This window comes from Odocoileus virginianus, chromosome 10 (assembly GCF_023699985.2).
Source record: "Odocoileus virginianus isolate 20LAN1187 ecotype Illinois chromosome 10, Ovbor_1.2, whole genome shotgun sequence".
Taxonomy (NCBI): domain Eukaryota; kingdom Metazoa; phylum Chordata; class Mammalia; order Artiodactyla; family Cervidae; genus Odocoileus; species Odocoileus virginianus.
The window spans coordinates 3,347,545-3,362,643 of record NC_069683.1 but is presented as its reverse complement, the minus strand read 5'-3'; the positions used below and the strand labels follow the sequence as shown (position 1 = coordinate 3,362,643).

General features: G+C 38.1%; 1 protein-coding gene and 1 pseudogene across 1 annotated transcript; both read right to left on the bottom strand.

Annotated features, from left to right (window-relative positions):
• Positions 1-2,999: 2,999 nt before the first annotated feature.
• LOC110149753 (olfactory receptor 5G9-like) lies at positions 3,000-3,941 on the bottom strand. Its single transcript, XM_020912337.2, has one exon. The coding sequence runs from the start codon at positions 3,939-3,941 to the stop codon at positions 3,000-3,002; it is 942 nt and encodes a 313-aa protein (XP_020767996.2).
• A 2,056-nt stretch (positions 3,942-5,997) lies between these two features.
• LOC110149752 (olfactory receptor 5G25-like) lies at positions 5,998-6,865 on the bottom strand (annotated as a pseudogene).
• Between the last annotated feature and the right edge of the window lie 8,234 nt (positions 6,866-15,099).

Below are 15,099 nucleotides of genomic sequence, written 5' to 3'. Positions count from 1 at the left end.
GGGAAGATCCCCTGGAGGGGGGCATGGCAACCCACTCCAGTGTTCTTGCTTGGAGAATCCCATGGACAGAGGAGCCTGGAGGGTTACAGTCCATATGGTCACAAACAGTCAGATAAGATTGAAGCAATGTAGCACTGATGCTTGTGGTTCAAAGTCAAGATTAAGAGCAATCTCTTGGCAGCAGGATTTGATGCACCGAGCATTGGGTTTGAAGTTTATTCTTTTCCTGGGAAAGTGAGACGCAATCATGGCATCCAAATGACAGGAACATAGGTTCTGATCAAGCGGCCTCTCCTTTTCCCATTCATTCAGAAGCCTTGCTAAATGGTATAGAATAATAGGAACATTCCCAGTTCATTTGATTTTCATAGAAGTTCTTTTCTCCCCCATATTCTGTATTGGATATGAATTTAGGTCTTAGAATAAAAGTCTTCTTTTTTATAAATATCCTTTTGTTGTTGAGACCTTAGGGCTAAAGGCTTCACTCCTTTAGAGAAAGTCAGGAAAACTCGGAAGACTAACTCATAGATTGAGTCGTGATTCTCATCCAGTGTAGAGATCATCCAGAGTAAAAGCAGGAGTGAAATCCTGTGCCCTCCAGCAGCTGAGTGAATTCTCACAAAGGCCACAAGGAGGCAAACAGAGAGTACATGGACTGCAGCCCACCAGGCTCCTCTCTCCATGGGATTCTCCAGGCAAGAATACTGGAGTGGGTTGCTATTCCATTCCCTGGGCTATCTTTAGGACCCAGGGTTGGAACCAGGGGCTCCTGCATTGCAGGCAAATTCTTTACCATCTGAACCACCAGGGAAACTCCTTTTTGACTTTCTTTCACATGCAGATGGCTAGATCAAACCTATAACTCCAGATACAAACAGTAACAACCTGGATGTTGGGAACAGAGGGTCTCATCATGTTGCATTATTCTATAAATATAAACATTCCATAATAAAAATATTTTTGAGTAAAAATACATTGGATGAAGTGTCAGAGCATTTGATGGCAAATAGTAGGGTGATGTCTTAGAAATGACCTGGAGAATAATTGGAAATCAACAGCTGTCATGAGCTATGATGGTGTTCACAAACCCAAGAACAGAAACCCTCTCCACCACTGTAATACATCATCTGTGTGACTCAGCAAATAAATAGAGTTCGGTTTCCAGAAGATATTTAGATACCACAGATGATTAGAGGACCCACTTACCATCTGCCAGAACCCCAAGAACCTCTGCTCTAAGGCACAGATCAGAACAGTGATAATTTTCTTTCCAGCAAGAGAAAGAAAAGTCACCTCATCTCACTATTAGCAGCAAACACATACACATCTGAAATGGTTCATCCCAGCCTCCATCTAATTGTTTTCTGCAATAAATAAATAATAGAAATTAAATGGATGAAATTTCTGAGCTAACATCCTGATCCTTTTAATAGCATCCTACTGGCACTATTTCTGTCTCTCTGACTATTTAGCACATGCTTCATTCCTGCAGAGACAACAGCTTCATTGAATGTACTATTATTCCTAGCCTGTACACTGGCTCCACATCTTGGTATCCAGTTGATTCCATAGTCTGCTCACTTCCCTTGAACCCAAGTCACTTCATGACCAGTCCAGTCCCTGTAATGTGCTATCTTAGTATAGTTGCAATGTTTAAAGCAGGTACAACAACTTCTGGAGTGAGGAAGAAGGACTGTGACACTATCTTTTCATCAATACTGCGTGAGAAATCTTTTGCTTATCCAACAACCCTATCAAGATATTTATCTGGGCAGGGGTTTGAGCTATATTCTACACCCTAGTTCTTTCCTACATCACTACTCAAGCGTGTCTGTTTTTTGTTTTGTTTCCCCTACTCATATGTGGGTCTCTGTATAACCTAGAGATAAATTGCACATTTTTAGATCACCAATAGCTATCAGGGCTAAAAATAGATGTTGTTAGAATTTAGTTTATACCAAACAGATACTTTTCAAAAATCACTTAACTTCGATGAAAATGATTGCAATTCATTTAATTCTTCTTTAGATTCTTCTGAGGTTGAGGGGAACAGAAAGCTGTTGAAATACTTTTTATCGTCATTCTATTGTATTTTTTTAATTTGAAACGTATAACAGAAAACTACTAACAAGATAATAAGAAATAAATTTTCTGCATTTTAATTACCAATAACTTCTCAGCACATTGTTTCTGATTTTTTAGAAGTTTTCTCATTTTTTTTCATTCATTTCTTTGCAATTTATTTCTACTTTTTGCCATAAGCTATTGCTATGTTTATTTGAAAGAAGTAGGGAAAACTGAATATTAATACTAAAGTAATAGTTGGAAAACTAAAGAGTAAATGTATATGTAGCGAGGCAAATGGGAACTATTGCTAGGACTTGTCACTTGGTGGAAGAATAAGAATACTGAATTTTTTTTTTTTTTTTGGTTAACATTTTTCTTCACTTGCTTAGCTGCATTTTCTTTTTATCTTCAGTGATCATGATATTGTATTTTTGGAAGATAAGAATTAAGAAAATAAGCATAATAGATATTAAAAACAATGTATGGAGGGTTATTTAGTTTTTAAAGTCATATGTAAGAGAAGTAAATGTTCTATTTGATATTTTCAACTCTGATGTAAGGATAGGAGTCATGTTTGCTGCTTCAAAGAATCTCACCTCATCTGGACATTTCTGTTGGTCCAACTAGTGTGAGAGTATTAGTAGCTAGGTTACTTCAACATTTATTAGATTTGATCATATTCTCAGTAATGAAGATGTTTGAGGAGAAAGAATTGCTCTGAGTTTGGGTGATTGGGAATTTTTATCACTAATAGGGACATGATGAAATGGAGCTTTTTAAAAAATGTACTAAAATAAAAATCATGTAGAAGAATGGAAGGATAGCACCCCCCAAATTCTGCAAATTTTTTAGCATCTTTGGATGATGGTCAGATAGTCTAGCCATGTCTGGAAGGTTTACTTTTTAATCTATTTTCTGTTTTAGATGGAAATTTAACTTTTGAGGGAAAACTTTCTCCTGGCGATGGTCTTGCACATAGCAGCTTTCACTTCTTTATTTCTCAAACTGTAGATGAGAGGATTCAACGTGGGAATCACTGCTGTGTAGAACACTGCCACCCCTTTATTAAGATCCAAAGAGAAAACTGCGCCTGGCCTCACGTAGATAAAGAGAGTCCCATACAAGATGGAGACAGCTGTGAGATGGGAAGAGCACTTGGAGAAGGCTCTGTGCCTCCCATGAGCAGAGCGGATGCTCAGGATAGAGATGAGGATGTGAAAATAGGAGATTAATATAGTCAGGCTGCTGACCACAAGTACAGCTCCAGCCACGATGAAAACTAGCAATTTATTGATCCATGTGTCAGCACATACCAGAGACAGAAGCGGGGACATGTCACAGAAGAAGTGATTGATAATGTTGGAACCACAGAAGGGAAGTTGGAAGGCAGCTGTTGTGTGGGTCATGGTGTTCAGAAATCCAACAGCGTGGGGTCCAACCACCAGCTGTCTGCAGAGTCTGTGGGACATAACAACTACATACAGCGATGGGTTGCAGATGGCCACGTAGCAGTCATGAGCCATGGATGCCAGGAGAAGGCACTCGATGGCCACCAAGAGCCCAAAGAAGCACTGCTGCAAGGCGCAGCCTAGGAAAGAAATGGCCTTCCTTTCAGCGAAGAAGTCTCTGAGCATCTTGGGGCCAACCGTGGACGAAAAGCAGACATCCACAAAGGACAGGTGACTGAGAAAAAAGTACATCGGTGTGTGCAGGCGGGAATCCACCCGGATGAGGAAAATCATGCCCAGGTTTCCGGTCACGGTAACAAGGTAAAAAAGAAGGAAGAGCAAGAAGAGGAAGCCTTGCCCATGCGGATGGTACTCTAAGCCTGTGAAAATAAACTCTGTGATCCTTGTATAGTTTTCACCAGTCATTGGTTAGTTCGGCCTCTAGAGTGAGAAAAAACAAGAAATTGATAGTGCACAAAGCTTTAAATTACTTAAAAGCACAACGTTATCCATAAGAAAAGAAATTGCAGGTTTTCAGATTAGGAACACTGGCATAAAAAAAGCTAGAATAAAACGCCAGCAAATCAAATACAGTTCTAAAGAGCAACATGGCTTAAATGTTTTAGAGAGAAAAATAGTGTTTAACTAAGAGTTTGTTTGACGTTAGAAAACCTATAAAATATTTTAAATGTTGGTCAGTCTTATTTTCCCATAAATCTATTTAACTCATCTTGAACTTTTGAAGATAGATAGAGAAGCAGAAATAGGTTTAAAAAATGAATTAAACTTACATGTCAGTGAGTTCCTTTCTTCTTTAGAGAATTAAAACTGGAGTGCAAACCGTGCTCTTTTTTCAGCATGCATCAAATCTTCCCACCCCGACCTGTGCCTTTGCACAGAGAAGAAGTCCAACTGTCAAGCAGTCACTTGGTTTTATTCTTAGTGTTTTCCCCAAAGAAGTAGGAAGATTCCACTCTGAAAAAAAGAAAAAGAAAATCTCCACATGAATTAAGGTTTTCAGAAGTAGTTATATCATTTTTTTTTCTGGTAGAATTTGTTTCCCTAAAGTATGCCATGTCTTGGGAATTTTATTAAGAGGAAATTAAAATGTTCTTGCTGCCTCGAAATGCTTTTAAAAATCCTCTGGGATCAAAATATTTGTTTTCTGTGTTTGACTCCTTTCCTTACCTCCTTCTTTAGCTACTTACAGAGTAAAACTTCAGTGTAATGATGACACAATTTCTGGAACTGTTTATCTAAAGTTCATTATAATGGAGAATTTTCCACAGGATACCTTATTTGACATTGTGATCATTTTAATTAGTGTCTTTTTCCAATACAGACCCCCCCCAAAAATCACTGAGAATCAAAATGTGTGAAGAATTTCTACTATATTTACACGGGTTTTTTTCATGAAAAATTGAGAGATGTTTCACTGACAAAGGTAAGCCTGGTGCTGCATTGGAGCTTTACCAGTCATCTTGCTGATTTCTAGTGAGACTGAGCAATTTTGCAATATTTACAGGACATTTACATACTTTATTAAAGAACATGGAGGCATTCTGTACTTCATATGCACAAAGCATATGATTACAACACAAAATCCCAATAAGTTATTACTATGACTAAAGAGTATAGAGGATATAAAAGGCCTTGGGAATAAATCTATGCCAAATATGAAGGTAATATTAGAGAGTGCTATGGTTACATAGTTCCTGAATATCTCACTTTTTTCAGGTTTATTGATATATAATTAACATAATATTGTATTAGTCCAAGGTATACAGCGTAATGACTCAATATTTATCTATACTGCAAAATGATTACCCCAATTAGCTTATCAGTCACCTAACAGAGTTCTGAATTTTATTATTCATGGTGTGAATGATTAAAATCTCCTCTCTCAGCATCTTGCAAATATAAAATACAGTATTGTTAGCTATAGCAACTATGCTATATTTTACAGCCCCAGAACATATTTATCTTATAACTGAAAGTTTTAAACTTTTGACCTTAATACATTTTTTAATATTCTATGTTTAAAGGGTCAAGGTCAAGATTACAGACAATGAGAGATCTCAACACACTGTAAGAAAAACGAAAATACTGTTAAGTCACTGCTGTGATTACAACATTTACTCAGGACTTAACAAAGAACTTCTGATATCCTAGTCATAAAATTTTTTATATAAGTAAGAATATTTTTAGGTCTTGGGATTCAATAGTCTACTCTTTTGAGTTTAAAGTTCTAAAATCCATCCCTACTAAGTCAGAAATGAGAAAAGCAAAGTGAGAAAATTATAACCTAAGACATTGTATGACTTTTCAATGACCCAAAATCTCAACATAAAATAAAGATTCTCTATACCCAGCCCATGTGGTTACATCTTGCATACAAATTACTATCTATCTGTAGTATAAATGGTGTTCCAGTTTATTTACCCGTAAGAAACTTCTTCCTTTCAAACGTCCTTCTGAATGATTATTTTACTTCCTTGTTTCTTGGGCTATAGATAAGTGGGTTCAACATGGGAATCAGGGCTGTGTAGAACACAAAAACCACTTTATCAATATCCAGGGAGAAACTGGAACTTGGAAGTACAGAGATGAAGAAGAATGTCCCATAAATGCTGGAGACAGCAGTTAGGTGCGAAGAGCAGATGGAGAAGGCTTCCCCCTCCCGTCAGCAGAGCGGATGCTCAGGACAGTGATGACAATTAAATGAGACCAAGATGATCCAACTATTGGGTACTCCTGGAGCTCCAGCCAAGATGAAAGTAAAACTGCATTGACCCGTGTGTCTGCACATGCCAGGGAGAGAACAGGAAGGAGGTTACAGAAGAAGTGATTGATTTTTGGACCACAGTAAGGCAGGTCAAAGGTGAAAGTTGTATGCATCATGGTGCTTATAAGGCCCACGGTGTAAGGAGTTACCGCCAGCTGCCCACAGACTCACTGAGACATAATGAGTGTATACAATAGGCCATATGCCAGTCGTATGCCATGGAAGCCAGGAGGAAACACTCAGTCACTGCACACTGACCAAGAGACCAGATCTGGGCCGCACAACCAAAGAAAGAGATGACTTTCATCTCCACAAAGATGTCAGTTAACATCTTGGGACCAATGACAGAAGAGGAACAGACGTCCACAAGGGACAAGTGGCTGAGAAAAAAGGTCATGGGGCTGTGGAGTCGAGAATCCATCCAAATGAGAGTGATCACACCCAAGTTTCCCAGAAAAGTGGCAACAGAGACCAAGAGAAATATCACACAAAGAACAACCTGCAGCTGTAAACGATTTGTCAAGCCCACGGAAACAAACTCAGTCACCAGAGTTTCATTTTCCATAATCCATTTCTCTGATCTAATCTGTAATGAGAAAGAGAGAGATCTTTCTTTGGAGTCAATTCATAATTGGGTTTCCTTATTTTAAAAATGAATGAATCTTTTACCTTTTTTACATTTACAGGGTATATTGACAGACAACACTCCTGACTTCTATCTCTGAATGTTCACCCATCCACTTATTGTTTGCATGATATTAAGTCACTAAACCTCAGTTTCTTCTTCATTAAAACAGAAATTTTTGAAGAGAATCATAGATTTTTAGGTATAGAAGTAGCTTTTGGAGATTATCTAAAGCAATTCCTTTAACTGTGCCAGATTACATTTCTAAAAATCCCTGCCTTTGAACCAAGGATATTTTAAGACACATTTCACAGATAAGGTATCATGTGCATTTGATGAATTCAGGCTGGTAATTCTCACTCTCACCCTAGATAAGGGCTGTAAGAAATATAACTTCCTTGCTAATTGCTTCAGATTCTGGGGGAAAAAAAATTCAGTGTGTTGTCTAAAAGATAACTTCTGAAGTGTAAGAAGGAATGCAAGCTCAGACAAATGAAGTTGGCTTTCGAACAGAGTTCAAAGTCCTCGGCAGTGTCTACTTGGTGATGCCTTCTCCAAAACACCTATATTCCTCATATTATTAATGTGCATACTGATTACTTTATCAAACTCCATTCTCTTTTCAGCCTATAAAAGAAACTAGTTCTTAAACATTCAATAGGTGCTGTAATCAATTATGAGTGATCAGAACCTGGGAGAGAAAAATAATATCTTAAGCAGGAAAAGGACACACCTAGGCATTTATCCCCCTAAAAACTGATGTTGACAGAAAAACCTGGTCAACTGTATCCATAGAAACATTATTCATAATGGCCAAACACTTGAAATAACAAAGACAATTGAGCAAACTGTGGTATATCCATACCACAGAATATTATTCAGTAATAAAGAGGAGCAAAATATGATACATGCAACAATCTGGCTGAGTGTCAAGAGCGGAGTTGTTTTAAAAAAAAAGGCAATCTCAAAAGGTCACGTACTCTATGATTCCATTTATAAAACATACTCAGATGGCAGAATTTTAGAGATGGAGAAGAGGTCGCCTGGGATTAAGAACGTTGGGAAGGAGGGTGGTGGCGTTATTATAAAAGGATCACACACAGGAGATCTTTGTGGAGATGGAATAGTTTTGTATCCTGATTGTGCTGGTGGTTAAACAAATCTACATGAGTGCTAAAACAATACAGAACTCCATAACACGCCAATTTCCATTTCCTGCTGTTTTGTATTGTCTAGAGCGGTGACCCGGGGTCAAACTGAGGGAAGCCAACAGGACGCCTCTCTGTGCTATCTTTGAAGCTTCCTATGAACATTTATTTCAAAATAAAAAGGCTTTAGAAGAAAATGAATAGAAAGTTAGAGGAAGGGGAAGTGAGTATAGCCCCAAAAAGAAAAAGAAAAACTGAAGGAGGGAGGTACACATCTTGGACATGGAAATAATCATGGTGATTCCAGCAACACAATCATACAGAAATATTAAGTAGAGTGTGTGCAGGACATGTGTTGACAGAAAACTAATGCCATTGTTCCCTGATAAGACATCTTGAAAAAGATTGTGCTTAACAGGAAATTAATGAAATAAAAGCAACAGACCTCCTGTGGTCTCAGAGGCAATGGAGCTCAGTAAAAAAAGACCTGGAGGGGTGGGATTTCAGATTAGTCAAAAAAATCATACCTAAGTAGTGAAATGTTTCAAGAATTCAGTATTTTGTAAACACAGAGTTCATTTCAGGTCATTTATACTCATGTTTGCTTTCACTCAAAGAGAGAAACAAAACGTTTTAAGTGTCAAAATAAATTAAGGTCACAAAAAAATTCTGTGAAGATGTAACTAGAATATGCTCATCTATGATCTCAACCAACTCAAATTACTATGTGAAAACAACAGTTTCTGACTGTCAAAATGCATAGCACTTTATTTTTCCCAGTCTTGCCCAAATAAAATATTCCAGTTCAGAAAATTCATGATCTTTGGACATGAGTAGCATAAGATTCAAGTTAGCTGATTCAGAGGTTTGTTTTCTACATGTAATATTCCAGTGTATGTAATGTGAAGACATTAAGACCCAGAAAAACTGACCAAGGTCTTATCATTCTAATATTCTTGAGACCATATGTCTTAAAGCACATTCAGCATCTCTATGCCAAATACAAAATTCAAACAAAATGTACATTCTAGTTAGGTCATTTAAACCAAAAGACAAAGATGAAACATTCTATTTCTACAAAATTATCCTTCATAATAAGCTTAAAGATAATGCTTTCCTGTGCTTCTAAACTCATCTTCCATGTCTGGCTTCCTGATAGCAATTTGGCAAATTTCATTAAAAAAAAAAAAAGAAAAGAAAAAAAAGCCCTACTGTGACAACCTAGAGGGGTGGAATGGGGTGGGAGGAAGGTTCAAAAGGGAGGGGACATATGTATACCTATGGCTGATTCATGCTGATGTATGACAGAAAACAACAGAACATTGTAAAGCAACTATCCACCAATTAAAAAGAAATAAATTAAAACAGACATGATGAAAACTATTTAGTTATGTCAAAATGAATTATGAAATTAACATTCCCTCATATGAAAATTACTCTACAAATGTAGACATGCCATTTTTCTCTCAGCTTCTTCATGTTGACTAGGAGGATAGATAATATACTGATACTATCTTGAAACTTGGACCTTCTTAACAGTACTTTAGTGAATTCATTGACTCAATTCTGTACAACCCTCACCAGAGCATTTTCTAAAGAGCTGTTGTGTAAATTAGCAATAACTCCCACAAGGAAATGAAAGCTCAGCAGATGAGGCCTATAGAGAAGAAATTAAAGTTATTTTATAAGAAAATAATTTTGGGACTTTGAATCAAAGGTACTTGCACAAATTAAAACCACATCTCCATTTGGAACCATCTGCCCCCTTTGAAATTCCAGTTCTGAACCTTCAACTATCACATAATTATCACCAGCCTTTGACATTGTGCAGTTTGAGAATGTAAGATAAAGTCCTACTTCAGAGAGATTACAATCAGAAGGGGAGTCTGCGTCCACAGCAGCACTAGGGACCCCAAAACTGTTTCGTGAGGTAAACTAGAAGAGTGGGATCATTGTAACTCAAGTTTTGGAAATAGTCTCTTGGACATAAGCAATCTCAGAAGGTGGTTAAGGTATAGGTAAGTAAAAATAAGGTGGACTGATGGTATCTATGCAGCAATGGACTGCTAAAATTTGGACAACATCTTTGAAAGACAAAATTAGTGCACACTATATATATGAAAATTTCAAAAATAAGAAAAATAGGATTGGACTCAAACTTCAAAACATTTTAACATTAGGTAAAAAATTCTTACTCTAAGCAATGAAGAATCTTTCAAGGTATTACAGAAAACAGATAATATCTATTCACATAAACGTTGCCCCAGAACATTCATCTTGTCACAAGAGATGCATACTAGGCATCCTTCAAGAGAACGCACTGGTCGTAGCAAACACCCTCTTCCAACAACACAAGAAGAGACTCTACATATGGACATCACCAGATGGTCAATACCAAAATTAGACTGATTATATTCTTTGCAGCCAAAGATGGAGAAGCTCTATACAGTCAGCAAAAACAAGACCGGGACTGTGGCTCAGATCAAGAACTCATTATTGCCAAATACAGACTTAAATTGAAGAAAGTAGAGGAAAACACTAGACCATTCAGGTATGACTTAAATCAAACCCCTTATGATTATACAGTGAAAGTGAGAAATAGATTTAAAAGACCACATCTGATAGACAGATGCCTGAAGAACTATAGATAGAAGTTCGTGACGCTATACAGGAGACAGGGAGTAAGATCATCCCCAAGAAAAAGAAATGCAAAAAAGCAAAATGGCTGTCTAAGGAGGCCTTACAAATAGCTGTGAAAAGAAGAGAAGTGAAAGGCAAAGGAGAAAAGGAAAGATATTCCCATTTGAATGCAGAGCTCCAAAGAATAGCAAGGAGAGATAAGAAAGCTTTCTTCAGTGATCAACGGAAAGAAATAGAGGAAAAAACTACAATGGGGAAGACTAGAGATCTCGTCAAGAAAATTAGAGATACCAAGGGAATATTTCATGCAAAGATGGGCTCAATAAAGGACAGAAATTGTATGGGCCTAACAGAAGCATAAGATATCAAGAAGAGGTGGCAAGAATACACAGAAGAACTATACAAAAAAGATCTTCACGACCCAGATAATCACGATGGTGTGATCACTCACCTAGAGCCAGACATCCTGAAATGTGAAGTTAAGTGGACCTTAGGAAGCATCAATACAAACAAAGCTAGTGGACATGATGGAATTCCAGTTGAGTTATTTCAAATCCTAAAAGATGATGCTGTGAAAGTATTGCACTCAATATGCCAGCAAATTTGGAAAACTCAGCAGGGGCTATAGGACTGGAAAAGGTCAGTTTCATTCCAACCCCAAAGAAAGGCAATGCCAAAGAATGCTCAAGATACTGCACAATTGCACTCATCTCACATGCTAGTTAAGTAATGCTCAAAATTCTCCAAGCCAGGCTTCAACAATATGTGAACTGTGAAGTTCCAGATGTTCAAGCTGGTTTTAGAAAGGCAGAGGAACCAGAGCTCAAATTGCTAACATCTCTTGGATCATCAGGAAAGCAAGAGAGTTCCAGGAAAACATCTATTTCTGCTTTATTGACTATGCCAAAGCCTTTGACTTTGTGGATCACAACAAACTGTGGAAAATTCTGAAAGAGATGAGAATACCAGACCACCTGACCTGGCTCCTGAGAAACCAGTATACATGTCAGGAAGCAACAGTTAGAACTGGACATGGAACAACAGACCGGTTCAAAATCAGGAAAGAGTCTGTCAAGGCTATAAATTGTCACCCCACTTATTTAATTTATATGCAGAGCAAATCATGAGAAATGCTGGATTGGATGAAGCACAAGCTGGAATCAAGATTGCTGGGAGAAATGTCAATAACCTCAAAAATGCAAATGACTCCACCCTTACGGAAGAAAGTGAAGAACTAAAGAGCCTCTTGATGAAGGTGAAAGAGCAAAGTGAAAACGTTGGCTTGAAACACAACATTCAGAAAACTAAGATCACAGCATCTGGTCCCATCACTTCATGGCAAATAGATGGAGAAACAATATAAACAGTGATAGACTTTCTTTCTGAGGTCTCCAAACTCACTGCAGATGGTGACTGCAGCCATGAACTTAAAAGTCAGTTGCTCCTTGGGTGAAAAGTTTTGACCAACCTAGACAGCATATTAAAAAGCAGAGACATTACTTTGCCAACAAAGATCCATCTAGTCAAAGCTATGGTTTTTCCAGTAGTAATGTATGGATGTGAGAGTTGGACTATAAAGAAAACTGAGTGCTGAAGAACTGATGCTTTTGAACTGTGGTGTTGGAGAAGACTCTTGAGAGTCCCTTGGACTGCAAGGATATCCAACCAGTCCATCCTAAAGGAAACTAGTCCTGAGTGTTCCTTGGAAGGACTGTTGCTGAAGCTGAAACTCTAATCGTTTGGCCACCTGATGTGAAAAAAAATTGACTCATTTGAAAAGACTGTGATGCTTGGGAAGATTGAAGTCAGGAGGAGAAGGGGACAACAGAGGATGAGATGGTTGGATGGCATCACTGACTCAATGGACATGAGTTTGAGTAAACCCCAGGACTTGGTGATGGACAGGGAGGCCTGGTGTGCTACAGTCCATGGGGTCACAAAGTGTTGGACACGATTGAGTGACTGAACTGAACTGGGCATCCTTCAAAGAGATTTTAAGGTAATTAACTCATCTGTAATCTCATAAGAGCCCAATGAAGTAGATTACTACAAAATCCTAGATTCTCCCAACCATCACCACTACCCTCACATACTTTCTACTCTTGCAACAAGTAAAGCAAGATTCTCCCTCATAAACTTACTCTCGTCCTTCCATTTACAGTGTATCTCTAATTGATATCTGCACAATTTTCTCCTTCACTTTATTCAGGTGTCTGCTATAATATCCCCTCATCATGGACCCCACTCAGTGGAAATAAAATAACAACAAAAAAATTCTCTATAAGAAAATGCTAGATAGCTAAACATTAAAAAAGGAAATAGAGTTAATGTTTTCATCTATTTGAGGATTCAATAGATGTAATACATTTCCTCTAAAATGAAGGGCAGTCTCCAATACTGTGCTACATGATCTCACGAGAAAGAAAAATACGGAAAAGGAAGGGAGAGGAGCAGAAAGGAGCAAAGGAAAGGGAGTAAGGAATAAAATGTTACTTGGGGAGGGCTATGGCCATGCTGATATTTTGAAAAGTAAAAGAAAGCATTCTTAGTTTCAGAAATCTCATGTAACAACAGAGTAGGTAACTTATAACAGCCTCAGTCCTGGTGGCTCAGCTGGTAAAGAATCCGCCTGCAATGTGGGAGACCTGGGTTCGATCCCTGGCTTGGGAAGATCCCCTGGAGGAGGGAAAGGCTACCCACTTCAGTGTTCGAGCCTGGAGAATTCCATGGGCTGTATAGTCCGTGGGGTCACAAAGAGTCGGACATGAGTGAGCAACCTTCACTTTCATAGCTAAAGGAGTAGAATAAAGAATTGTCAGGAGTATATGCAGTGAAAGTGAAGTCGCTCAGTCCTGTCTAACTCTTTGCGACCCCGTGGACTGTAGCCTGTCAGGCTCCTCCACCTGTAGGATTTTCCAGGCAAGGATGCGGGTTGCTGTTTCCTTCTGCAAGGGATCTTCCTGACCCAGGGATCGAACCTGGGTCTCCCACGTTGCAGGCAGACTCTTTACTGTCTGAGACACCAGGGAAGCTAGACTAGAAGCTAAAAGCAAATAGAATAAAGATCAATAATCCACTGACCAATCAAGTGAGCATTCCAATGAGGAGTGACGTGAATCTTAAATCAGCTTAGGGTGAGAAGACATCAATGAGCAGAATGACGAATGAAACTGATCCAGGAAGAACTAGAAGAGAAGCTTTTCTAAGCCATCTCTCTTTCCAGCTTGTTAAGAAGAGATTATAATTATGACATAAAGTAACTATATGTTTTATTCACTCACCCATTTAACACTTTCGCCTGAGAAGTTACCATGTGCCAGGTACTCTTCGTTTCTGTGCAAACCACACGTGATGCTTTCTCCTCACAATTTTCTACCAAGGTCTTCAGGGAACTGCTTATAAAGGGCTAAAATGCCATCCCACTTTCTTTTAATCATCAATCTTTTTTTAACAGATTGGTATTGCCATGATAAATCACTAAGTTGAAAAACCTTCCAGGTAATAGCCTGAAGGATTATACAGGGAGATCATATCCCTAGAAGGAAAAACTAAAAACTTGAAGGACATCATTTCTAGGAAGCTCTTTCTTTTGGTCAGTATATGAAAAGATAGCGTTCAGGTTCCCAAGGGGTAAAGGGGGAAGGGATAAATTTTGAGATGGCGTTGACAAATATACACTACCTACTGTCTAGCATAGGGAATTCAATACTCTGCTATGGCCTATGTGGGGAAAAAACTAAAAAAGAGTATATATACATACATATATATGTATATGTATAGCTGATTCACTTTGCTGTACAACAAAAATTAATGCAACATTATAAATCAACTATATTTCAATAATACTAAATTTTAAAAAGATAGCATGCATAGAAACTTTGATATATTATATAGAATCATAGAACTTTAGAGAAGGCAATCATTTAGATGGCATTGAGTCTATTATCCTCATTTTACAAATTAAGACATCAAGAACCAGAGATGATATAGGATTTATCTGCTTTTAGTCTTCTTAATATTTGGTGACCTTCTTAGGCCAAATTTGGGTTTTCTTTTTAATAAACACTTCACTCATTCCCTGTAGCTCAAATTGTAAAGAATCTGCCTGTAACACAGGGGACCAGGGTTCGATCCCTGGGTTGGGAAGATCCTCTGGAGAAGGGATTAGCAATCCACTCCAGTATTCTTGCCTGGAGAATCCCATGGACGGAGAAGCCTGATGGGCTACAGTCCATGGGTCTCAAAGAGTCAGACATGACTGAGTGACTTAGCACACACATACACATTCAGTCACTGCAACATTTAAACATATACCACCTAAGGGAGAAAGAAGTGTTATGAAAAAAAGAAGGAGTCTCAGTTCAAATGTTACTGTCTGTGGCAGAC

What these genes read in the sequence shown, in the direction of transcription:
- LOC110149753 (XM_020912337.2), bottom strand. Translation starts at nt 3,941, where the DNA reads ATGACTGGTGAAAACTATACAAGGATCACAGAGTTTATTTTCACAGGC.